Genomic DNA, 27,070 nt, shown 5'->3' with positions numbered 1-27,070 from the left:
ACATTGGGACGAGTAAGACGTGTGTTATTATCCGTCATATTTGTTATGTGTAGATCGCAGCTACGGGGTGAATTTTCTCCACGTCACATGACGTCACATTACCCCCACTGCCAGATAGGTCTATGTGACATGAATTATGATACGTCGTCGCACCTACCTAACTTAACCTACTCTCTCCAATTTTGTGCTGATAATAATTTATATAATATAAATAATTTAAAAATAAAACAATAGTAGAATATTAAATAATATTTTATAATATATTTTTTTGCCAGATTTATTATTTAGAAGAAAATATTGATTTATCTGGCAGTATTTATACAAACATGAAACGTTATTTGTGAAATATGGCCATTATCTTCAGTCATGGTTTAGTTCTCGTAGAATATATTTCGTTCGCATTAAAGTCTTATATACATCTTTAAATATGGAATATCAAAGGAAGCATTTCCGGCATATAATGGTTCATTGTTTCAAAAAAGACTACAATGTTAAATATACCACAGCTGAGATTTGCATCGTATATTGTAGTGGTTCTATAAGTATTCAGACAGTTCGCTTTTGGTTTAAGAGGTTTGAAAAGGATAATTTTAATTTAGAAGATGAACGCAGCAGCCGTCCTAGCAATACGGATACTGAACTAATCAAGCCCGTTGTTAATGAAAATCTGCGATATAACATTCGTGAATTGCCAAATATTTCAAACATTTCGCGAACAACAGTGCATAATCATTTTTTAGAAATCGGCTAGTTCAATTTCTCTGAATTATGGATTCCGCCTCAGAGAACAATCTCGAGTGTGTTTTGAGCTGTGATTTTCTTCTTTAGTAAAATAAGATCGATTCATTTTTGGTTAGATTGGTTACTGAGGATGAGATGTGAATTACATATGAAAATATACGTAAATGACCTTCGTCCAGTGATAATTCTACGGTAACAAGATCTGATCTTCACCTGAAGAAAGTTTTGATGTTCATTTTGTGGGACTGCAAGGATGTCATTATGAACTGCTTTCACCAGGTGAAACAATTAATTCAATGAAATATTGTTCCTAATTGGACAAATTGAAGGAAACAATCACTACAAAAAGGTGAGAACGAACAAATGAAGCCGTTGTTTATCAGTAACGCCAGGCTTTATGTATCTTCAGTCATTAGAAACAAATTGTTATCATTTGATTGAGATGTTCTACCTCATCCGACATATTCTCCGGATACTGCCCCGTGTGATTATTGCTTATTTCTTACATTAAACCATTCTCTTTGCGCTAAACAATTGACTACAATAAATGACAAAAGTGTTCCTAGAACGATATTTTGATAGCAAACCTCAAAAGTTTTAGAAGAATGCCATTCTGCAGCTTCTAGAGAAATGGAGAAAGGTAATCAAGAAAAATGGAGAACACATAATGCAGATATAAAATAATATAAAACAAAAAAAAATTGGGACAACTTAATATTTCCAAACGTATCGAAGATTTAAAAGTTGCTAAGTTGAAAAGAGAATCAGCAAAGCTTTTGTGATTCTGAGCTTTTGAAGAAGATTATATTTGAAATAGAAAAATACAATAAAGTAGGTACCTGTAAAGTCAGCGAATATCATAGACCCTATTAATATATTTATTTATATGCATATATAACATTAAACAAGCATTTAGGAATGACTTTTCTATAGGATTATTACAGGATCTAGAAATTGTAATTTCTCAAGATGCAAAGAGAAAAAAAAGTGAAACCAATCGTAATTAATATTTTTCCAATATGGCTAGTTTCTTAAAAGCAAAGAAACTTTGATGAAAATGCTCAATATATTTATTATATATGAGACGTGAGCTCGCGTGTGTGTGTCTTACATTATATACGTATTTTTGCTACAATGGAAAAGAAACTACAAAAAAGGCAATGCAAGAACTATACTTATCAAAAACGAAGAAAATTCCAAAAGCACTAACCACTAAAATTAAAATTTCAAAACCGGAAGCTACGACTAACAAAGTCGCTACTGAAAAATAATTCTATTAGGTATTATATGAATATATTCAGGTTATATATAGTTATTTCAGGAAAACACATACAAATGGCTCTTTTCAGTGCCACACATTTTCTTTCTTCAAATAGGGATAATCTCGGTTCGCCATCTATTTTTACAAAAGTTTTATTTAATAAATTGCATATTAATTTCTATCATTTATCATACCTTCATTAATAACATTGCTGTTTAAATTGTAATGGGATTTCTCTCAAAGGAAAGTATTTTGTATAGTAATAAACGATCTTGAAAGAAAGGTCTAACGGATCATCAATGGAAGATATATACTATGCATGCCATATATTCAGGTATGGATATAAACCAGCGATTCTTAAATTTAATGAGTTCGAAAATTCCTTTCATATGATTTTGTCGGATTTCTAACTATTAAGTTTACACTTTTGCTAATTACAAAATAACACAATATTTTCATGTATGTAAGCTATTTATTTTTCAATATACAAATTATTATGATCACAAGTTTAGTTTAATAACTTTGAAAAAATTATTTATGTTCAAATAATAAACAAATTTAGAATTAAATATGTTTTATGAAATATAAAGTATATTTATTGTTGTTTCTTATGAAAAAAATGGTGCTGTTTTTTTCTACTAGATGTGCTTCAATGTCTAATTAAATGTTTGAAATATGTACGAGTTAATTTGGTTTGACATTCAATCAATTTCGATAAGTTTAGAAAAGACTAGTAAAACTAACATACTTAATTTTGTTTTATAAACGTTCTTTTTTGTTAAAATTAATTTTGATTGATTATATTTCGTATACACACTCTATCACTACACACAGTCTAACATCGCTTTTTTTATCTTTACTTTTTACATTACTAGTAAATTTATTTACAGCAAAGGTCTGATTAATGATGTATGATTCCAGGAAATAATGTTTTGAAAAATAAATCCGTACTTACGATTTAATTGACTTGTCCAATCTAGACAGATTTTGTGTTAAAATACAATTTTCCAGAAACGCTATTACAATTAATAGTTGAAGCAAATAAAAAAAAATTCTAAAATTCTGAAAGGGAAATTTTGGAACATAAAATTTGTTAAGAGGTCACATCCATCTAAAATTTTTTTTTTGAACTATCTAAATGGTTCAAAATGTTAAAAGTATATCGTCAAAATTGTACTTCAGTATCCATAAAGTTATAGAATTCCGAGTAAAACGTATTCGAGTGTTCAAACATTTGAGCTTTGTGCTACCAGGCTTTGTGTCTACGCAAAACTCACATTATCATTATTTTGAGTACTATCTGCCGTTTCAGAAATTGGTCAAGAAATATTCTTTTTATAACTTTGATTAATGTTCATAAAAATATGTGATATACGCCAATTGTTTCGAAAAATCTAGAACAGCAGTAGATTGATCATAAAAATTGCGACAAATATTGTTTTATGCATTTTCAATAAAAATGCCACGCTACATGTTTGCTACTGATGCAAACGTTAAATATTGATATTACAGTCGAAATTGTGTTACATGCTGTGAGTACACCAAGCCTGAAAGCGTATCGATGTGTAACTGATATTCAAACGTAAAAGATCACACTTGAAGGGAGATTTTTTTATAGATGTCAACAATTCCTTTCCATGAACATGCAATTGTTGCTGAACAATTGCATCAATTCCAGAATCCTACTCCATATATTTCTCAAAAGAAATAAAGTCAACATAGTCTTGAAATTGATGACCAGAGAAAGTTAAAAATTCTTTACTTACATAACAATAGTATCATATTTGAAATTTCAAATGCTCTATTTTCGGTGCGTTGTTTTCGAACTCGCTAGTCATGACATCTGAAAAATTACTCGATGGATCGTTTTCAAATTTACAAGATACATTTAGAAAGGTTTAGAAGTTTTACTTTTACAATTTTAACTTTTTCTGTTTTTAATAGATTTTCGTTTTTTAATAATTACGTAAAACATGACTTTTCTCATAAATATTTCATGTTTCAAATCGTCGCCATATCATAAAAAAGAATCAATTTTGAAAATTGCTGGTCGTCAAATATTCATTTTTAATTTAAATAAACCGTTTCGTTTTTCGATTTCAAATGAATCGTTTCAGCTAGAGTATTCAGCTCTGAACATCTCAAAATAAAAATTGTCGTTTACCTCTGGTCATATTTTTTTTGTTTTCCAATATTTTTAGATGATTTTTTTATAAAGTTTCGCAATGTATGTGCATTGAAATAAAAAATATTTCGTTCCATTTGTACTTTACGTTTCTGAGAACAAAAATTCCGAATTTCAACTTTTTTTTCGGATCTGTAAATGGATTTGTACAGAATTTTATATTAGATTTTATATGCATAGAAAAAAGACATTTGTAGTGAATATAATATAAAAAAACATGATTTAAGAATGAATAAGCTACCTTGTGCAAATAAGATTGGATAGATTTAAAAAGCCATGATACATTAAAAATATTGTAGAAAGTTTAAATACAATACCATTTCTATTTTTAGGCAAAGTGACATTTAATATTTATGTGAGTATGTATGAATGTTCCACGTTATGTAAAATTATACTGTATTATGCAAATACTGTGTACAATTTGTAAACTTTGTATCAAAACTGCATTTATAAATGTCGCATTAAGCAAGTGTTACATGTAAGATAAACATGATATCATACGTGGAGATAAAAAAAATTCAATAACTTGCAAAAATTATAATAATCCACCTGAATTCTGTAAGTAAATTTTTTTGAATTCATCTGTCGATGTTCTTGAAACGAATTAAATTATTTTTCATAACTAACTTATTTATTAATTGGATTATTTTCATCTTAGGTATGTAGAAGAGGATGTATATGCATACGGGGACATATATTTAACAACAAAAGAAAATGTGTTTTACCCAGTAAATGTTAATCTCTCATCTCAGTGAAAAATGTACTTGGAGAAGTTCTGTGAAAACATCTAATTTAACCAGGTGGAAAAACCCACATATGTGCTGGAATAAAATGTAATTATGGTATAATTCTTGAAATATCTTTTTCTTACATCTGAAATTTGTTTTATTTTCATAGATATATTACAATGTTGATAGTTTATCGATAAAATTGTCATTTATTTATATAATCAATTATTTTGATTGCACATTTTAATAATATATTATTTACAGTGATTTTTAATTCACAATTATTTAATTTGTTAATTTATATTATATTTACTAAAGTATATGTATGTGTATGTGTTTGTATAAGTTATATAGGATAATACCGAATGAGAAGGTTCTGTAGAAAATGACTTTATCTCATATATTTTAAATTTGGTCCGATTTTCAGATATTTATGGTGGTAAAAGATTATTACAAGATTCATTAATGGTACTCTTCATTTGTTTTCGATTGAGAAATTAGTTATTTTTCATATAGAAATTAAATGTTCTGAAAAATATTCTGATTATTCTTTAAATTATAATTTTGTATTAATAACTTATCAGAAAATAATTATTTTTTTGAATACAATACAGAGAAAAAAGGAAGAAATAAAGATAGAAGTAGAAGAAGTAATAGAATAACAAGAAGAAAAAGAGTTGGAGATATCGGAGAATCGATGCAAGGATAGATAAAAATGATTTCCAAGGTGGCAAGTTTTCAAAACTACGGATCTTCGTTACATATTGGCTTTTCTATCCATATCCCAATTCGCTGTTTGGTCTCTCAATAAACAAATTGTCGATTTCACGAAAGTTGTATCGGAGATTCTAGAAAACGAATGAGAGAAAACGAACATAAGGGAGGAGAAAGATCAAAAGAGACAATCAGAAATTGATAGAGAAACAGAAATAAATGAGGAGAAGAGGAAGAAACCAAAACGAAGCATTGCGATGTTACGAGCGATAACAAAATAATGTTCCTTTTGATTTACTCTCTCTCTCTCTCTCTCTCTCTCTCCTTCCTCCCCTCCTCTCTCTTTCTTTCTTTTTCTCTTCCCGCTCTCCTCTCTCTCTCAAGTTTATCTGCAATTCGTGCTATGAGTATATAAGGACCGATAGACGCTTTGTGCACTTAACCCTTTCGCTCCGACGGGCGTATATATACGCCTTCGAAGAATGACCATTCGTGTACGAAGAGCGTATATATACGCTCTGAAAAAGTGGGCGCTCGGTTACAAAGAGCATAAATATATGTTCATACCATATATACTTTGATTTCATACTTTACATGAGATACTTTTGTTAATCGAGTATTTGGCAACGCTGCATGCAAAAAGAAAGAGCCGTTGACAAAATTGATATGGTTTTAAAATCTGTTGAATGTATTCGTAAAAGTTTAAAATGGTACAAAAAGTATTTTTTTCAGGTACTAGACATGGTCGTGTGGAATGCATATTGTTTATTCCAATCAGCAACTGCGATAAAATTACCGTTTGCCAAATTTCATTTAACTCTTATACGACAATTATTGCAAACGTACGGGAAACATAAATCAGATATGAAATGTTCAATTGCACGAAATAATAATAATCCTAAAAGAGTTACTGAAAGGCATTTTCCGTCTATATATTCTAATGAGACGCCAGAAACAAATCCAGTTCGAAAATGTGTCGTCTGCAGTAAACAAGGAAAAAGATGTGAGTCGAGATACTATTATTCACAATGTAATGTTGGATTATTTGTGGTTCCATGCTTTAAAATTTACCATACCAAAGTTGATTATTAATATTATGTTCGGCTTTAAATACTTTAGTAATTTCGTTGTATTAAAAAATATTACATGAACATTATAATATAATAATAAAATATTAAAAAAAAATAAATTTTGATTATACATTTTTATATTTTAGAAAGTAAGATGATATTACTGAATATAATAAATGTCATTGTAAAATTTAGAGAACAAGAAACGACTTATAATTACTTCGTAGCATTCCGTATTTCAGTTTCAACTACTCAGTAATGCGGTCCGTTCACAGCGATCACATTGTGGCGCAAGCGCTCCATAGCGAAAGGGTTAACACGTTCGATATTACAATTGTTCAGCATTTATTTATGCAAGACGACTTCTTTGGTGGAAAGAGAAGAGATCCCTCTTTTTGAGGCAACGAATGAACAAACGATGACGAATAAAGAAAAAGATTTTTCTAAGAGCAATTCGTCCAGTTCCAAAGTAAAGATAGTCGTCCCCGATCCTGGCATAGATACGAGGTCGCTTACGGAGATTGTAATTCTGGAATCATTTGATATCAAATACCAAATAAATATAATAATACAAAATACACATAATAATAGTATATATACACAATAATACCATAATCGGTAGGATGGTTTTAGAGAGATAAGTTTGTTGACGCACATGTGCGTCTCTCCATTGTTCAGGGTAGTTCGTTTTAATGGTTATATATCACCATTGGAAATATTTATCCGCGGGAACCTATTGGATATTAACTAACAAAGCGCATAGGTAAAAACACGTGGCCACCTTCGTCTGGGCCTAGACATTCTTAGTAAAGTATCTAGGTTTTGATAATATCAATCCGCCCAATAAGTAAATAACGAAAGTAGACGCCTAGGCGCGATAAGCCAAGGGTTATCTGGCTTCTAGCTTTGTAATATCCATTGTCAATCTTTAATCACAAACCACTAGAACAAAGGGACACACATGGAATGTTTAACATGTTGATTGCCGCGCGAATTTTACGTGACTTGCGCAAGGTGCCACCATAAATTTTTTAGCATGCGATGCATATTATGTTCAAATATTATTTACAGCAGATAAGGTGTAAGGAGTTGTATAAATTTGCATGTCTTATGTAATTTTCGTGGTGGGGGTTACCGGTGACCCCCTAGGCACTGTGGACGATTTTGCTCGTATGAGAAACCAAAAATGGTATTAGATTATAATTTAGGGAAATCTTCAATTGATTTGTCTGATCAAATGACTGCTTATAGTTCACCATTGCGAAAAACTATAAAGTGGTATAGAAAATTGGTAATAGAGCTTTTGCTGAATACTTGTGTTGTAAATTCAATGATGTTATACAATCAAGCAACTTGAAAAAATATTTCAGTCACTAATTTTAGGATGAAGTTAGCGATGTATTTAGTGAAATGTTTTGATGATGAAGATTCTATTTCATCAACAAATTGCGTACAGAAAAAATGTCGTCATGAACTTAAAAGGGAACCGGGAAGTATGAGAAATGTAAGGCGATTTTGCAGAGTGCTACAAAAAAAATTTAAAACAGATGGGAAGAATGAGAGCAAAGAATTGCATTAAAAAAGTGGCGACATATTGTGCCGACTATCCTAGTTCACCTTTTCTTTGCCTACCGTGTTTCAATATGACTCATTGTTATGTGCACAAATAATATGTATATTTTTTTTGTATTAATAAAATTATAATTACATGTTCTGTACGGTATTAATTTCTTTGAACCACTGCGGAATCAATGGTATTATTTAAAAAATTTATTGGATCGATGTTTACCCTAATTATATATTTTCACTATTCGTCGCGTCGCCGGTCACCGGTGACCCTCACGGCAGTCAATATGTTAAACATTCCAATGAACTATCCGTGACCAATGGGCATTTATTCTTTTCCTTTCCATATTTCAAACTCCGCCTTTTACCAATCTTATTTAAGTTTATGTGGATTGTTCAAAATAGGCCAAAGGGCAGTCAAGTTACATTTTTTAGACTCACAACGTCTAAACTCTTAAGTCCCCTTCAGAATCAACTACTACAACTACACATCATATACGAGACACACAACAATTGTAACTTATCTGATTAAATACATGGTGAGATTTACATAGCGCGCATCATTTAATATCGCGCATTTACTTCTTCATTTCTCACGGGATCCTTTAAAAGAACGTGCGTACTCCCATTAATTTGTGGGAACGTGGCGAGCGGTATTTTGTTGACTGCCTACAACGGTATTCTAGCCTAGTGCCGCTGCCCTTATTCATCGCGACCAATGGGTCTATAGCTCGGACAACAAGGACAAGACGGGGACATTTCCTCCGTGTGAATCGACTATCATCGCTGGTCCGGTGCGAGATGCGCATTTAAAAACGCTCTCGTTAACAATCTACAAAGTTCATTATTGTAAGAAAATAAAGGATAAAAAGAACGACGACGACGGTGCTGAAGATAGCAATAGTTCATTCAGTGACGATGATGACAAGTATAAGAGTAAAGACGATGACGATGACAATGACGATGATAACGCTAAGAAGCGCAGAAATACAAGAAAAAAAATTGCAAAGACGATGACTACGATAACGATAGCAACGATCGAAAACATAAAAGAGAAGATCTTTTGAACTAAGGGCGGAAGAAAAAAATTTGTTATTCGAGATGGTAAAAGTATCCTCCTTGAAATGATTTCCGAAGCATCGTTGAGTGATTCGATATTCAAGGAAAAAGAAGAGCATACGCAACGGTTGCAGTCTTACTACAATCTTACACGAGAAGAATACAAAGAATTTCTTTATTATAAATTCTCTCCGTTTAACTTTATTCAAGATCGATAAAAACTATGAACCATTTTTTTCTTTTTTTTCTTTCTATGGAAAGAGAGCAACAAGTGAGTTAGTCGACGTATACGTATTGGATTTTTGGCCGATCGCCGCAAACGCGATGTGACATGGCACAGCATGGCACAGAACGTCATAGCCGAGCACTTGACTGTATTTTTGTTTCCTCAAGGTTATCTCATTTGAGATTACTCTATTCCGGTTGTTAAATTATTAAAATTTGTCTCGTTTTTGATTCCAGGATACGTTATCAACTCGTTTGCTCATTTTCATTTTCTCATTCTCTCCCCTTGATTTCTTCGGTCCATAAAAAGTAATCTTTCACCCTTTCTAAAATCGCCGCTTAACGCCTTCATTTATATATTTGTAGACCAAAGATAGGTCATTACAAATCTTTATTCCGACAATTTAAGGCTCATCTCAAGCAAATGTTATGCAGATAATGTAACAAAAATAGATCATTTTAACCGTCGTATTTTTTGGAAAAAATTGTCTTTAATAAGTCTCTGACCCGATAAGTAATATATATTAAGTATCAGAAGAAACATCATTAAAAAAAGACTAGGCCTATATTAATATGCAATGTGGGAATATGATGAGGTAGATCTAAAGATAAGATGAATGACTCATTAAAAATATTCTAGAAAATATAACATATTCCCTCACAAAAAAGTGACATTTAATATTTATGAATATACCGCGTTTTGTAAAATTGTAAAAATGCATATACTATGTACAACTTATGAACTACGTTTTATCAAAACTTCATTTATAACCATTATGTTATACAAGGGTTACATATAAAACAAATAAAATAAGCCATATGCAAAGATAAAAACAATTCGCAGATATAAATTGTAGCGCATGAACGACATTCGCAACAGTTTCAATTTTAAAATAGCTCTAGAATTTGGAATGGTTTTAAATCGTCATGTTTCGCGCTTCAACAATCATTTTTGCCTTCGCTCTTTACATCCAATGTAAGTTCTACAATATATCGATTTAACAATAAACAATGATAATTACACAATAATTCATATGATACTGCTATCATATACAGATTCGTTTGCGGACTAAATGCGGTTTCTACAAACTGTGCGAGCCCTTGTCCGTTAACTTGTGAAAATTACCAGAATCCTCCTGAAATCTGTCCTACTACTGTAAGTAAATTTTTCTGTATTTATCTATTCATCGATGTTCTTAAAATGAATTAAAATATTTTTATAACTTAACTAACTTATTTATCTATTTTGTTATTTTCACCTTAGTACTGCAGAGCAGGATGTTCATACGTAAACGAAACTGTACTAAATAGCAAAGGAGAATGTATTTTATCCTGTGAATGTTAATCTCATGATAGTAAGAAATGTGCCCGGAAAATTTCGTATAAATGTCTAATTTAACCGGGTCGAAGGACCCGCACATGTGCTTCAATAATAAAATATAGTTATACTGTATTTTTTGAATTATTTATTTTTTTCATCTGACATTAATACGATAATTTATTATAATGTTAATATTTTATTGACTAAGTAGTCATTTGACTAAGTATCAGAAAAATGTGACATTATAAAAATCGCGTTCAGATTACATACAAATAGTCGGCTATATATCAAAAACGATTTCTTAAAGAGAAAATAATTTATTTATTCATTTAATTAAGAAAAAATATATTTGTATTTATTTCAATTGTTTGCGTGTACCAAAATACGTATCATAAAATAACAGTATTAATAAAATTTAAAATTGCATATAAATTTAATTCATTGAACAAGAAAGTAATATATATATCTTAATTACTGTTGTCTTCAAAAATAACAATCTTCAAAAATGCCGATATTCTTTCCAAATCAGTGTCCAAATTCTTTGTTATTTGAAATTTCTTGAAAAGTCATGTTATAAACCGTCATGTTAAAGTGTTATTTTCAAGAATGTAATTATATAATAAACAATTGAAATAAAATAAAAAATTCTAAAAGGGAAATCTCGATACATAATATTAGTTAATACAACATTGTGTATGTGCACAGAAAAGAGATGTTTTTATTGCAATATCAGAAGAAACGTGACTAAAGGCTTAAAGCCGTTTATTAATCCTGGTTTTATAATGGTTTATACCGTCAATGAGGACTAATTCTTGACTGATTTTGATAAACCATTATTTTAAAGATTAAGGTTTAATCTAGGATACATCTTTTTCGAATTTTTGAAAAAGCTTTATTTTTTTTGGAAAAAGTCGTGTTAAAAAAGGATATTTTTTCGAGAATAGTTTATGCACAAATGAAAAATTTTTTCAGAAATTTGAAGAAGATGTATCCTAGATTAAACCTTCTTCTTTCAAATGAGATCTTATTCATGAAAATTGGTTAAGAATTACTCTTATTCTTATTGTTGGCATAAATGAAGTTTTTAACATTTTTCGTGAAGAAAAAGCTTTTTATTGTGGCGTCTCTCGAAATTTTGCAACAAAAGAGAAGAAACTCGTATCTCCATTATTAATTTTATATAAACATTTGAATGGTGTATGTTTTATATTTGTAAGTAGCGATTGCCTGCTTGTTTGTGTGCATGAATAGCTAATGCTCAGATTTCCTGATCTATGTCAAACATAAAGGAATACGTTTCACGATCCTTACACGGAGAAACTCACTCAGGTATTTTAATGAGTTTTGGACAGATAATTTTATGATAAAAATAAGGAAATACGAGAAATGCAGAAATTTTATAAACAATGAGTAGCATATTAGCAAGCATTTAGATTCAAGAATCGTAGATTCCAGATAGAATGATTTCGCCAGTTTTTTTTATTATTTCGATGTAAATGAATATAATTAACTAATTTATTTTTTGTCCTTATTTAATAGTTTATTAAAGCGTTATTATTTAATTTTGTATTTTTTTTTCCTCCACTGTTAGTTGACGTACAGATCTATGTTAGATAGGATACACTAACCGTACAATTTTGTTTGGTGATAAATGCATATAAAGTATATATGCATATATACATTTATTTATTATTTTATTAAAAATAATTAGCGAATGTATACTTACATATTACAGAAATCAAAACACGAGTTCGTTTCAACACTATCTACGAGGTCTTTTTTCCCAGTGCTATTTTTTATAGTATCCTTTATAGAAGTAATCCATTTTATATTATTACTATTACTATTACTATTACTATTATAATAATAATAAGAATAATAAAAAGAAATAGAAGAATATATTTATATTATATCTATCATGTACACATATAATGATGATAATTTATAATAATAAAAGAAAAAAAAAAATCATCTCACATAATGATTTCTCGTAGTTATCATATGCGTCAATTATATTTATTATTCTCTATAAATTTGTCGCAAAACAAATACATATCATTGTCGTATCTAGTATGGATCATTTGCTATTATCAGAAAAAGATATAAATACAAGAGACTGAAAAATGTGACTTTACAGTTTACTAATACTACCTATTTTAACTATCTGAACTTGATTGTTATATACAATAGAATTATAACAAACTTATACACCGATACAATAGGCGAATGATGAGGACAGTGTATCCCGCTTGCGCTTGTACTTCATATTTTGTCCATACATGTCACTGAAATCACACATGCGAAAAATGATGAATAGATTCAATGGCATCATTTAGTATATTTTTTACTTTGCAAATGGTTTTCGGTTTATCTTGATTGAATGTAAATATTCAGTTAACTGAAATATGTGTGGACAGACTGTTTCAAATAAAATTCATAAATGAACATTAACCAACAAATATTTGTCGAGTAATTGAATATTCATTTACGTATACGTGAAGCCGAGGTTATCGATTATTAGCTACCTAACAATGAGAATAAATATTCTCGAAGTTGCTTTCAAATGAATACAAGTACTCAATAAGAGTATTCTCGAGAACAACTATTGTAAAAAATTCAAATGGACATACTAATATACTCACAGCGTGGGAATAGGGTGAAATGGATTTAAAGAAACAATATAACATATTAAAAGTATTCTAATAAATATAAGTACAATGTATTTCTATTTTTTGATACGAACAATCAAAAAACAGATACTTTATATTTGTATAAGTTAATTAATGATCTGATCTAATCTGAAACTACTGATTGCGTTATGTAAATATTGAGTAGAATTTATAAACCTCGTTGTACTTAAATCACATTTATAAATATTGCGTTATACAAAGGATATTTAGATATAAAGTGAACATGATAGGCCATATGCGGAGATAGAAGTAATTAGTGAATATAAATTGAAGCGCATGAAAAATGTTTCCATTAATCTTAGTTTTAAATTTGAACTAGTTCTAAATTATTATATCTCGAGTTTCAATGATCATTTTGATCCTAGCTTCTTGCGTCGCATGTAAATACTACAACATATCGATTTAATTATAAACAATGATAATTACATAACAATTCGTATGATATAGCTATTGCATGCACGCTAAATTGCGGAACAAATGTAATTTTTACCAGATGTAGAAATGCTTATCCATTAACTTGTGAAAATTACAAGAAACTTCCTGAAGTCTATCCTGGTATAAGTAAATTTTTCTGTATTTATCAGTCTGTTGACACACACGTGCGTCTCTCTATTCTTCACGGTACTTTCTCTCAAGGATCATAAATATAATACCATTGAAAACAGTTATCCTTGGAAACCTATCGACTATTAACTAAACAAAACGCATAGATAAAAAACACATGGCCATCTTTGTCTGGGCTTAGGCATTCTTAGTCAAGTATCTGGGTTTCGATAATATGTCAACCCGGCCAATTAATAAATAGTAAAAATAGAAGCCTAGGCTCGATAAGCTAAAGGCTATCTGCGCTTAGACTTGAAATATCTATTGACACTCTATTATCATAAAGAGCACTAGAACAAAGGGGCACACATGGAATGTTTAAACATTCCAATGAACTATCTGTGACCAATGGGCATTTATTCTTTCCCTTTCCATAGGTTAAATTTCGCCCTTTACCAATCTCAGTTAAGTTTACGTGGATTGTTCAAAATAGGTCAAAGGGTAGTTAAGTTACATCTTTCGGGCTCACAACATCTAAGGAGTCTAGTTACACTTTCAGACTTACAACGTCTAAGCTCTCAAGTCTCCTTCAGAATTAACCAGTATAGCTAACTACACATCATATACGAGACACATAAATAATTGTAACTCATCCAATCAAATACACGGTGAGATTTACATATCACAATTACTTCTCCATTTCTCACAGGATCCTTTAAAGAACACGTGTTCTCCCATTAATTTGCGGGAATTCGGATAACAAGGACGAGACGGGGAATATTTCCTCCGTGCGAATCGACTGTCATCGCTGGTCCGGTGCGAGAAGCGCATTTTAAAAACGCTCTTGTCAACAATCAACACAGTCTATGCTTTTTAAACAAATCAAATTAATTTTCGTAACTAACTTATTTATTTAATTATTTTCATCTTAGGTCTGCGTAAAATGATGTAAATGCATAAATGGAAGTATATTCAATAGCTAAAGAGATTGTGTTTTATCCAGTGAATGTTAATCTCTCATGATAGTCAGAAATATGCTCGAAAAGTTTCGTACAGATGTCTGATTTAATCGAGTCTAAAGATCCGCATATGTGCTTTAACAACCATTCTGATTGATATAAACGAGGTAAGGAATTAATAAAATGACTTTCGACTATTCCACGCTATATTTCAATTATTCTTTATATGTAAACACGTGTTTATATTTGAAATTAATTCTAATTGATTAAGAAGATGTTTGGTAAAGTGTCTTTGGTAAAGAAATTTAATATGTTTCATATTAATTTAATTAAGAATACATTAATAGATACAATAAATATGCAAAAAATCGTTTAAAAGATTATTCAATTCACGTCAATCATTCATTGCAAATGTAATATCAAAAAATATAGCATTTTAAACAATTTTATTCGATTATATAGATACACATATACATATGTAATAACGTATGTGTTTTTAATACATCGTGATAATTAAAGTTCATAGAAAATGAACGATTCTTTTTAAACAATTCTTTTTTTGTTGTTGTGATTAGTACACGTTACAATTTCCGTAAAGGCCATAAATCGAAATATTTCAAAAGTATATAAATATTTACATGCGTACTTTCGTTTAATGAAAAAAAATGTGTTATACAAATGTTTGAAGTTATTAATATAATGAAGAAATTCTATTTCAATTTAAAACAGTGCTTAATAATGCAAAAACTTAGGTATACTTAAGGGTATTTCTATTCAGTTAAGAAATTACAAGCATAATATATAAAAATTCATTGAAAATGAATATTAGTATAATCGTTAATACTTTGTGAGTGCTCATTTATGATTAACGTATTCCTTTATAATATCTTTTAATACCGTCCTTTCTTTTTAATAAATATTGCAAAATTCTGACAATTCCATTGACTGGATGCAATCGGGATATTATCGACATTTTCTTCCTTTTACGAGCAAAAATATATCTTTCTACAATCAAAATTCAAATATTAAAAATGATACGAATTAAGATAAGGAAGATAAGGGTTATTACGCTAATTATGCGAACCGGTTAATGCTTGATCATATCATCAGATTTCTTTTCCATATCTCTTATTCATTCCATTGGTTGAGAAATTTCTTTAAGCTGGAATAAGCTTTATGATTTAACAAATGAATATTAACATTATTTTTTAATTGTGTACTCACTAAAAATTGATGAATGGATTGTGTTTAGATAAAATGATGCCAGCTGCATTTAAATGTCTTTTATCGACCAAAACAATATTACATGGCGGTTTACTAATTACAATATGTTTCACTAGCTTTGACGTGTAGATTGTAAATTTATGATTTTTATAAAGGAGTATTATTAATAAAACCATGTTTACATATGTATATGTATATATATATATATATAAATAAATTATTTATTTACTATTATTTATTTACTACATTTCATCATAAATCTTTTGGATATAGTTAGTGGCAATTTTTCATCGTACAAAATCAAGTTCATTTCCTTTTCAAGCGGATCATCCGAATTCTACAAATAAATATTATTATTCATAGGAACAACTTAATAGTAGGTATCATACTCACTGCAAACATGTCATAGTCAGCCGTACTGCGAAGGACGGAAAGTTGATAAATACCATCTTTAACGAAGCCTTCTAATGAGCGAAAAGGTAAGACGCTGATACGAATCGTAAAAAAGCTCAAAGATGCAGAATATGCGGCCAATAAGACCAACCGTACAGCCAAAAGCAATGTAGAAAAGTAAACTATTTTTAATGGAAATCTATCAGGAAAATTTAAATCAATGTTTATACTTTGTATAAATATAACTGTTAAAATAGAAATAAGAATAATCAAAAACAAAAATGAAGAAATATCGAATAATACCTGACAGTACCTATTGATAAAATATATCCTAAATCTTCAGAAAATTATTGAATAATAATTGTCCAATGCTATAATTGTTTTTATCCTTTATTTTTAGAGAAATCAGTAAAATCAATCCAACGATTAATAACCTAAATATAGCGATCCAAATAGATCTAGAGAAAGTCAAAGAAAAAAATTCATGTATGTTAACGTACGAAAAAAAGAAAGAAAAATAATTCGATTGAAAGTTATCGTATTATAAAAAAGATATCCATTTAATCTCAAAATAAGATATCCATTAAATCAGCATTTGTCATAATAAATGATGAAAAACAAATGTTTGCAGAATATAATTCACCCATTATACCAATCCAAGAGTTTTCTTCTGGGTTTCAAGATAACTTTAAATCTAAAATTCAAAGTAGCACAAAATTCTCTTAACACTCTACCTGTTAACCCGTCTAATTCATCAGCCTCGTTTATGTATTCGAACAATGATAATAAAAAATCTAATAATAATAATATATAATAATAATAATAATACGAATCCAATCGAATGGAAAATAGATAATATATTTAGATCGAAACAATATTTTACCTTAACTAAAATGGATCTCATGGTCAAACGCTTTAAATTATATCTTCTTTTGTAAAGAGGACCTGAAACTATTTTAATTTCATTACTTAATAATTGAATCATTAATTTAGTAATTCCTTTCTTTAGCTACTCCAAGTACATCATCGATCTCTGTTAATATATTCGTGTTAATAGAATATTACTCACATAAAATATTTTCCGTATTGCAATGTACCAACATTTCTGAATCAAATCTTAAATGAAATACATATGTATTCCTAGGGAATGTGACAATAATCGGGATCATGTCCCTCGTAAATGAATAAAACTAGCCACACTTCAAAGGATATGTCAGTTCCATCGATATCTTTTTCTTTTACGTGCAAAAATATATCTTTCTATAAATAGAATAGAAATATTGTATTTTAAATAATACCAATTAGAATGAAGAAAATACGGGTTATTACACTGGTTATGTCAATCGGTTGATGCTTGAGCATATCATTTGATTTATTTTGGAACAACTCGTTCTTTAAACGATTTATCATTCCATTGTTGATAAATTTCTGCAAACTTAGTTCGTACTTGAATATAGATTAAATTAAAAATAAATTTTATTGAATAAATTTGTACTTACTGAAAATTAATTACTTCGGTGAATTGATTTTTAAGATAAAATCATCGAAAATATGTCGACACATTCTGTTTCAACGGGGACAACGTAGCATGGTATTTTATCATCTACATTATCCTTTAGAATGTCAAACGTATAAAATGGTAGTTTATGATTTTTACAAATCTATAATTTAATAACTTGTATGTAACAATGAAATTATTATTTATTACATTCATATATAAATAGAAACGTTAAAATTCATTTTTAATGTATAACACTTTATTATACTTTTAAAAATTCTTCCAGTACATTTATTGTCAATTCTTTCTCCTCCAGCATCAACTTCATCAATTTCTTTGCAAGCAGATCTCCCAAATTCTAAAAATAAATATTCTCATTGAATAGGAACAACGTCGATAATACGTATCATACTTATTGCAAATAGATCATATTCAGCCGTATCACGAGTGACGAAAAGTTTAGTACTATCTTCAACGAAGTTCTCTAATGATCGAAAGGATAATTTACGAATAGTGGACGTCAAATAGCTTTTACTGGTCTGCAATGAAATCCTCCTTCAAATAAAAATTTTATGAATATGGAGATTTTAACCTGCTGAATGTACATTTGCTTTCTATTGTTTATTATCACGTATATATTCTTTTTAATGATTTTTTCTCATTTTTCAAAATTCAATATCTGTTGTGTTTCGTTTTTGTATTAATGCTACTTTAATCCATTTAAATCGTATTTGTACATACAAAAACGATTTGAACTGATGGAAAGATAAAAAAGGATATCGACTGACGTTATTTTTACACCAATGCGCATGAGCATTTCTTGCTGTGACTCCATGGCGCTTAGTACATTAAAAAGTTGTATAGTGATTGTTTCTATTTTAAACCGGATATTTTGGTAAGTTTTGCATAAAATTTATATTTATTCTCTATTACAGAGTAAAAAAAGTCGCATATTAAGAATGTTATGATTTGGATTAAGCAATAACGTATTAACCAATAAAAATAAAAAAAAAATAAAACTATGGAAATATGAAGTTGTTAGTTGAAAAAATTAAATATTCACAGTACTTATGGAACATTTGTACTGATCTAAAATTTGTAGCAATGTTAACCGGACTGCAAAGAGATTACACAAAATTTTGTTGTTTTTTATGCGAATTGGACAGTCGCGCAAGAGATGAACACTACGTAGTAAAAAACTGGCCACGAAGAGCGATCTTACTTAGATTTCTTTCCCCAAAACTTGGCGCAGTATCTGATGAACATGGACAAAGATATTATATTGCACATAGAGAGACGAAATAACGGGAAATGGTCAGAAGCAATGCCGGTAGATTTTTGTTAGTTGATTCACCGCGAAACTTCAATGGAAAATATGAAAAGGAAGAAAACTACAAAGTGAAATGCTATTAATATATAACTAGTTAGATTGTTTTAATGATTTGTAGTGTTTTGGAACGAATTATAACTTTTGTTGTAAATATTGTTGCTATCATTAAATTTATGATTATAATTTTAAATAAAATAAATTGTAATGGATTTATATAAAAAATCCATTACAAAAAAAAGTTTATGTGACACATAATTCTTATTACCATATTTCGATTTAGAAGTATTAAATTTATAATAATCAGCAATAAGCACAGAATTATTATAATCACATTGTATAATAATAAGAAAGTATGTTATTTTTAACGATGATCTATGTGAAAAGTCTAAAATATAAACGAATAATTTTGCGTAAAATATAATTATTAAACTATAATTATTCAATAAAAAAGAAACTAAATGAACCGAAATATCTAAGTAAAACCTTCTAGTCCCTGTTGACAGAATAAATCCAGAAAATTGTTGCATAAGAAATGTCCAATTAGTTTCAATTTTGATTGTAAAAATATCAATAATATCGTTACTATAACCAATATTCCAAATATAGCAATCAAACAGAATTAGAGAAGATCTAAGAAGAAGTAAGAAATTTTTTTAATTCGTTAAGTTTAACGCGTGAAAAAAGGAAAAAGAGAAATTTCGATTACGAATTATTGTACTAGGAAATAAGATGATCATTTATATGAAAAGAAAATGAATATAATGCCGATGTAAAAATGAAATTTATAAGAATTATTAATTACCTTTCATTGATTTGGAATATAACAAAATTATAGACTTCGTTCGATATAATTTGCAAATGTCGATGATGAGAGAAAAGTGTACATCGTCGATAAAGAAAATTCGTATATTTTTGCGATCTTCGGAAAAAAAAAGAGATAGAGTATCTTTAAACGTACAAGAAACGTCATTTCTTGTTAAATATGTCGGTTGATGATTAATCAAACATTTTAATCCAATTTTATGAATCGACGTGTACGACGTATGTAACGTAAGAGAGGATCATAAGAAACTAAATTTTTAAACTAATGAGATTAAGTTATTACCACTTCGTATATTGTGATTGTTGTACGAATACAAATATATGTATGTATGTGACATATGTGTATATGCATATTCTTGAAAATAATTTAATGAGTTCTGGCACTGGTCTATTAACATCGATTTTAATTTTCTATTTTTCTTTTCCCTTTTTTTCTTTTGCTATGTATGCAAATATATATATTAATGAATACACATACGCTTGTAACACATTTACACGCATATATACATATATGCAATTGTATTTTAAAAACCACATTATACATCCACATATACTTCCATTCCAATAATTTAATAGCGATTCTGATCGATATAAATGAGATAAGAGCACTTGATAAAATTATTTTCGATCAATACACGCTATATTCCAGTTATTCTTTATGCGCAAACATGATATTATAATAAAAAATTATTATAGTCGATAAAAAAGAAAGACGAGGTTTAAATATTTGGTTATAATGTTAAATTGATAATATATTTCGTATGATAATATTAATTCGGAATATACAATAAATGGATATAATAATGATGGAATAATATCGTTTATAAGAATGTTTAATTCAAGTCAATTATTTGTTGCAAATGTAATATCAGAAAATTTTTATTCGTGGCTGTTTTTATCGATATAATTTGACAATATGATTTCCAAAATTAAAGCGTTAGAATAAATATACTTAATCATTATATTCTAATTTAGAATTTCTTAGCACATGATCCGCGATCAAAATATTCAACAACGATTAAATAATTATAGGACGCTAAATAATAATTGCTACCTTAGAAAAGTTTTCGTCAAACGTTTTTACGAAAAATCTACACATTTCGAAAGAATTAAAATATGCGTACACGTGTAATCGATCAAAGAAAATTTGTCATATACACAGGTCCACACGTTTAATGTTAATGGAAAAAATTCTATTATTTATAATTTAAAACTGTGCTAAATAATGCAAAACCATAGATATGCTTACAAATGTTTCTGTATTCCATTCGAAGAATTACAATCAGAATATAAAGATTCATTAACAAAGAGAATTATCATTGTTGTGATTAATTCACGCGCGTACATGTACGACTTCTCTTGCCTTTTGCAATATTTTTTATACTTTTCTTCCTTTTCGCATAAAATCCTGACGATCTTTTCAATAATATACTATGTACAATCGACATCTTTTTTCTTTTACGAACGAAAATATACTTTTCTATGATTAGAACGTAAATACTCGTTATTATACCAATTAGAATGAAGAAAATGAGCGATACAACGCTGATTAAGTGGACCGGTTCGTGGTTCAACATAAAATAGTTCAATTTCTTTTTAAATGTCGTATCTTTTAAGCGATTCATCATTCCATTGTTAATAAATTTCTGCAAACTAGAATGATCTTATAGTTTAATGTACGACAAAAGTAACTTCGCATTTGTGTCTGTCTACTTACTGAAAATTGATGACGTCAGTGAATGGATTGTGCTTAGATAATATAATAGCTAAACTTTCTATACGTCCTGCACTAATAGGAACCACATTGCATGGCGTTTTAAATCTAATAGCTTCCTTTTTTGCAATTGACGTGTATAGTGCAATTTTTTGATTTTCACAAATCTGTAATTTAACATAACTGATATAAACAATAAAACTATATATATATACACACATATAAATTAGTTCTTTTTTGATTTTGTTTAATATTCCATCGTACGCTTCTAAACCCTTCCTTGATAGTGAATGGCAATTTTTTTTCTTCCGGCATTAATTTCATCAATTTCTTTGCAAGCGGATCTCTTGCATTCTACAAATAAAAATTTTTTAATTTATTTTCGTATAATTATTTTATACGATTGAACAACGCATATAAATATGTATCATACTCACTGCAACTATATCGTAATCAGCCGTACCACGAAGGACAACAAATTGATAAGTACCGTCTTCAACTAAGCTCTCTAACGAATGAAAGGGTAAGACGGGAATAGCGGATGTTAAAAAGCTTATCAAAGCGGCGGAATAAGCGGCCGATAAAACAACAGCCGAAAGAAACATAGAGAGGTATGCTAATCTCAACGATGATCTATCTGGAAAGTCTAAAATTCAAAGGAATTCTTGTAATGTACTTACATACTTAGGTAAATATATAATTATTGTATATATATTATATATTGTGTAAATATACAATTATTAAAAAAAATATATATATAATTATTAAATATAAATAATTATTAAATATATAAATATATAACTATTAAAAAATAAATATATAATTATTGTATATATATATTATATTGTGTAAATATATAATTATTAAAAAAAAACTAAATGAAAAAAGAAATAAAACTGAGTAAATAATACCTGCCAGTCCCTGTTGACAGAATATACCCCAAATCTCAAGAAAATTATCGGACAATAACTGTCCAATGTTACGATCAGTACCAATTTTTATTTTGAGAAAAACTAATACTATCATTGCAAAAACTAATATTCCAAACATGGCAATCCAAACGGAATGGGAGAAAGTCTGAATAGAAAGGAAAAAAAAAAAATAATAAACTACATCTTATTAATTCACATACTTGAATGAATGACAAAAGAAAACATAAAGAAAATCGATTTTATTTAGTAGTTTTATCTTACTTGAAAATAGGATGACCATTTGATTGCGAATTTGCTTGGTTCTTTAATGAAAATACAATTTTTCGAGAAAACAAGTGGAAAGGTGAAATCTACGACATTCAATCTTGCACTAGTCATAGAAAAATCTGATATAGAAATGTCAGCACGTCCGGCATATATTTCTCCGATTGCTCCTGACCAAGTATTATCATTAGGAATCCATCTTCCATACTCGTCTACTTTCGAGACAACCTTTAAACTAAAATTAAGACTTACGCAAAGTTCTTTTAATATTCTGCCGAACACTCCCTCTAATTCGTCATTCTCATTAATATTTACGAACGATGATTCCTGTGAATTTGAAAAGAGAAATAATAAAGTACTAAAGGAAATGCAAATCTTTTTTTTTCTTTTTTTAATAAAATAAAAAAAACATTATAACGAAAAATATCTCACCTTGACTATAACGGCCCTTATGGTCAAACCCTGCAAATTATATCTTCTGTCGTAAAGAGATTTCGGAACCACTTTAATGATTCCTTTCTCTAAACTCCAAGTTGCAAAATCATTGATCTCGGTTCGATTCTTATAGATCGAATACCATTCACGTAAAATATTTTCCGTACCGCAATGGACCAACATTTCCGTGTTGAATTTCAAATGGAATATGTTACCTGGTGGATTATAACAATAATCGAAACCATGTCCCTTGTAAATAAATAATACTAGCCAGGCAGCAAAAGTCATGTCGAATGTATTGGTCGCTAAGGAGAACTCATTGATAGCGTCATAATTAGATATAACTGCGATGTAATGCGGTCGAACGATTCGTTTTACGTAATACGATGATTCGTGCATTTGCGAAAAGTACATATTCGAGGTCGTAAAACCTTCACGAGAAAGTGCACGCGTCCATTTAAATATCATCATTGTCATTTCCATTTCTGTGTAAAAAAAATAGAATAAGAAAATGAAGATTAAATAAAAGGAAAGAAATTACATTGTGAAATAATTATCGTACCTTTTATCGATTCCCCATATAAGAATATTATCGATTTAGTTTCGTATGATTTACAAATGTCAATGATGAAAGGAACACTTTCGTCGCTGATAAACAATAATTCATACAATTTCCCAACTTTCGGAAGTAGCAAAAGAACGACAAGCGTCTTTAATCCCCCAACGAAAGTCATTTTTCTTTTTCTTTTTCTTTTTCTTTTTTTTTTTTCATATACGGTGAACTATTTTTGAGATTAAATAGATCTACACGTTTTAAAATTAATTTGTCGAAATATCTCACTCTGTGACGAAATACGTCTCTCACAAGATCAAATTTTTAAACAGTCGAGAGGAATTATTTTCATTGCGAATATTGCGATTGTCGCAACAGATCTGAATGCACGCTATGTTTCTGGGTTGTATACTCGTGTGAAGAATATGATTTTATGCCTATTAACATTGACTTGTCGTCGATCCATTAGTATATTTTATTTTGATGAATATTTCTTTTCTTCTTTTTTTTATTTTTTTTCTACCGCGATGTTTGATTGTATTATTGATAATTCTATAAAAATAGGAATAATTTCATACTGCTCTCTTTCACATTCCTTTCAATAATATATTTTACAATTGGCTTACGACAGAAAACAAGATGTGTTATTATTCTTGCAAAAAACATTATCAAATATCTTACAATTTCGTGAATATTTTTTCGTTGCTTGAAAAAATGTTTTTGGGGAACTGAGATGTAATTAGAAATTATTAAAAAATAAGTATTACAAACTTTAAATTTTTAAATAAGAACTAATATTTTTTTTATTAAAAAAAAAGAAAAAGGAGATGAAAAAATATTTTTGACAAATGTGGTCCAAAATTTACTTATTAATACTAATAAGAGTACTGAAAAGTTGATTGACCTAATTAACACGGGCTCAACATCAAATCATGTGAGATCAAGATCGAAGAAAAATGGCGGGTCATTAAACTTATTAACATACAACACGCGCTATCATCACTTCGGACTGATTCATTCAAACCAAAGTGAATATTTCGTTGAGATGGCATATGGCAAGCTAATAAAAATAATTTTAACTTCGTAGAATTGAGAGAATGAAAACTTGGGACAGAGTTTTTTTTAGAGAAATTTATCAATAAAATAAAATTAATAAAAATTAAATAAAATAAATAAAATAATTGTATCGGTTATTAATCGACGTATGTATGTAATGTAAATTGTTTGGTTATAATACATTAAAAATTGCATATAACTCTAAAACTATTTTCCTAATTTTGCGTTTTAATTTGAATCTTGGGCTTTTGACACGTCAAAAAACAGTGCATTTCTTAATAACGAAAATAATTTTTGGAAATAAATATATTACTTTGTCAGCATATTATTATATACTCACTATATGCTCAAAGTTATTATTATCTTTCTTTTTATCGAAAATATAATTCAAATTAATGTTAATAAAATCATAAAACATTAAGAATCATAAGAAAATTTCCTACTATTAAAGAATTACCCATATACATACATCTGTATTTTCGTTATTATATAAACACGTAACACGTTAATATCACGATTATAAAATGCAATATCTTAAAAACAACATAACACTTCGATTAAAATAATAAAATAGGCGCTCTAATCGATATAAACGAGGCCAAATATTTAAAAAAATGATTTCCAACCATCGCACGTTAGAATACGCACATATATATCTAATTATTTTTTATGCACATACGCGAACTTATTGTAGAAAATTATTTAATCGATTATATATATATATATATATATATATATATATATAAGTTAATATTTAACGAAGTATAAATATTTTATAATAACCTTCAAGTAAATAATATGTTTCATATGAATTTAATTTATAACCAATATAAATTGATACGATAAGAACGTAATAATATCAATTAAAAAGATTTTAATTTCACCTCAAATTATCCATTGCAAAATTAACTTTTAACGAGATCTATATATCTATTTCTATAAATAATTTCATTTTATAATATATACTATATATAATTGTTTATTCGAGCGATGATACATTGTGATTTCTATCAGGGGACAAATTTACGACGCTGGTACATGCAAAATTGATAGTTCTACATCGGAAAAAAATATATTCATTGAAAAAATTTCTTGTTCAATAATAATATTCTATCACAACTCATATATAAAAATGGCAAAATAATACTTTTTTTAAAACTATGGTAAATAATACAAAACCATAAATATGCGTACAGGTGTTTCTGTATTTAATACAGAAAATTAAAGCAGAATATTAAAATTCATTGACAATGATAATTAGCCTTGTCGTAAGTAATTCACGCGCGTATACGTGCGATTTCGCTTGTCTTTTGCAATATTTTTTATACTTTTTTTCTTTTTACGTAAAATTCTAACGAATTAAACGATGGTATACGATTGTATATACCATCAACATGTTTTTATTTTTACGAACGGAAATGAACTTTTCTATGATTAGAATGAATGTACTTAAAATGATACCAATTAAGATGAAAAGAATAAGCATTATATCAATGACTATCTGAACAGGTTGGTGTTGCATCATACTTTGGAAATTCTTCTTAAATATCGCATATTTTAAACGATTCATTATTCCGTTGTTGAAAAATGTCTGCAAGCTAGAACGAGATTGTACTTAAACGTACAATAAATGTAAAATTTAACAATATTTATTTCTTATTTACTGAAAATTGATAATAACGATGAATGGATTGTGCTTAAATGAAATTACAAATAAACTGTCTTTTCGTCCTGTTTCAATAGAAACCACATTACATGATATTATAATACTTAGAATCTTTTTTATT

At 28.7% G+C, this 27,070-nt stretch overlaps 1 protein-coding gene and 1 long non-coding RNA gene across 2 annotated transcripts; one reads left to right on the top strand and one right to left on the bottom strand.

Moving 5' to 3' along the window:
* Positions 1-5,079, top strand: LOC124425572. Its single transcript, XR_006942532.1, has 4 exons — positions 1-1,572; positions 1,675-2,021; positions 4,520-4,745; positions 4,846-5,079. It is a non-coding gene; the product is annotated as an uncharacterized LOC124425572 (long non-coding RNA).
* A 16,490-nt stretch (positions 5,080-21,569) lies between these two features.
* On the bottom strand, positions 21,570-23,963 carry LOC124425452 (glutamate receptor 1-like). Its single transcript, XM_046965790.1, has 7 exons — positions 23,672-23,963; positions 23,237-23,566; positions 22,955-23,120; positions 22,481-22,689; positions 22,308-22,397; positions 22,047-22,210; positions 21,570-21,982 (listed from the first exon to the last, which is right to left on the bottom strand). Exons 1-7 carry the CDS (start codon positions 23,960-23,962, stop codon positions 21,658-21,660), a joined length of 1,575 nt encoding a protein of 524 aa, XP_046821746.1. The 5' UTR covers position 23,963; the 3' UTR covers positions 21,570-21,657.
* Positions 23,964-27,070: the final 3,107 nt, after the last annotated feature.

Source organism: Vespa crabro, chromosome 7 (genome assembly GCF_910589235.1).
Source record: "Vespa crabro chromosome 7, iyVesCrab1.2, whole genome shotgun sequence".
Classification (NCBI taxonomy): Eukaryota; Metazoa; Arthropoda; class Insecta; order Hymenoptera; family Vespidae; genus Vespa; species Vespa crabro.
This window is presented reverse-complemented; position numbering and strand designations above follow the sequence as displayed.

What these genes read in the sequence shown, in the direction of transcription:
- LOC124425452 (XM_046965790.1), bottom strand. Translation starts at nt 23,962, where the DNA reads ATGACTTTTGCTGCCTGGCTAGTATTATTTATTTACAAGGGACATGGT. An exon ending in CTGATTACGATATAGTTGCA is followed by an intron (nt 22,398 to 22,480) that starts GTGAGTATGATA and finishes TTTTATTTGTAG; the next exon opens with AATGCAAGAGATCCGCTTGC. An exon ending in ACTGACGTCATCAATTTTCA is followed by an intron (nt 21,983 to 22,046) that starts GTAAGTAGACAG and finishes AGATCATTCTAG; the next exon opens with TTTGCAGAAATTTATTAACA.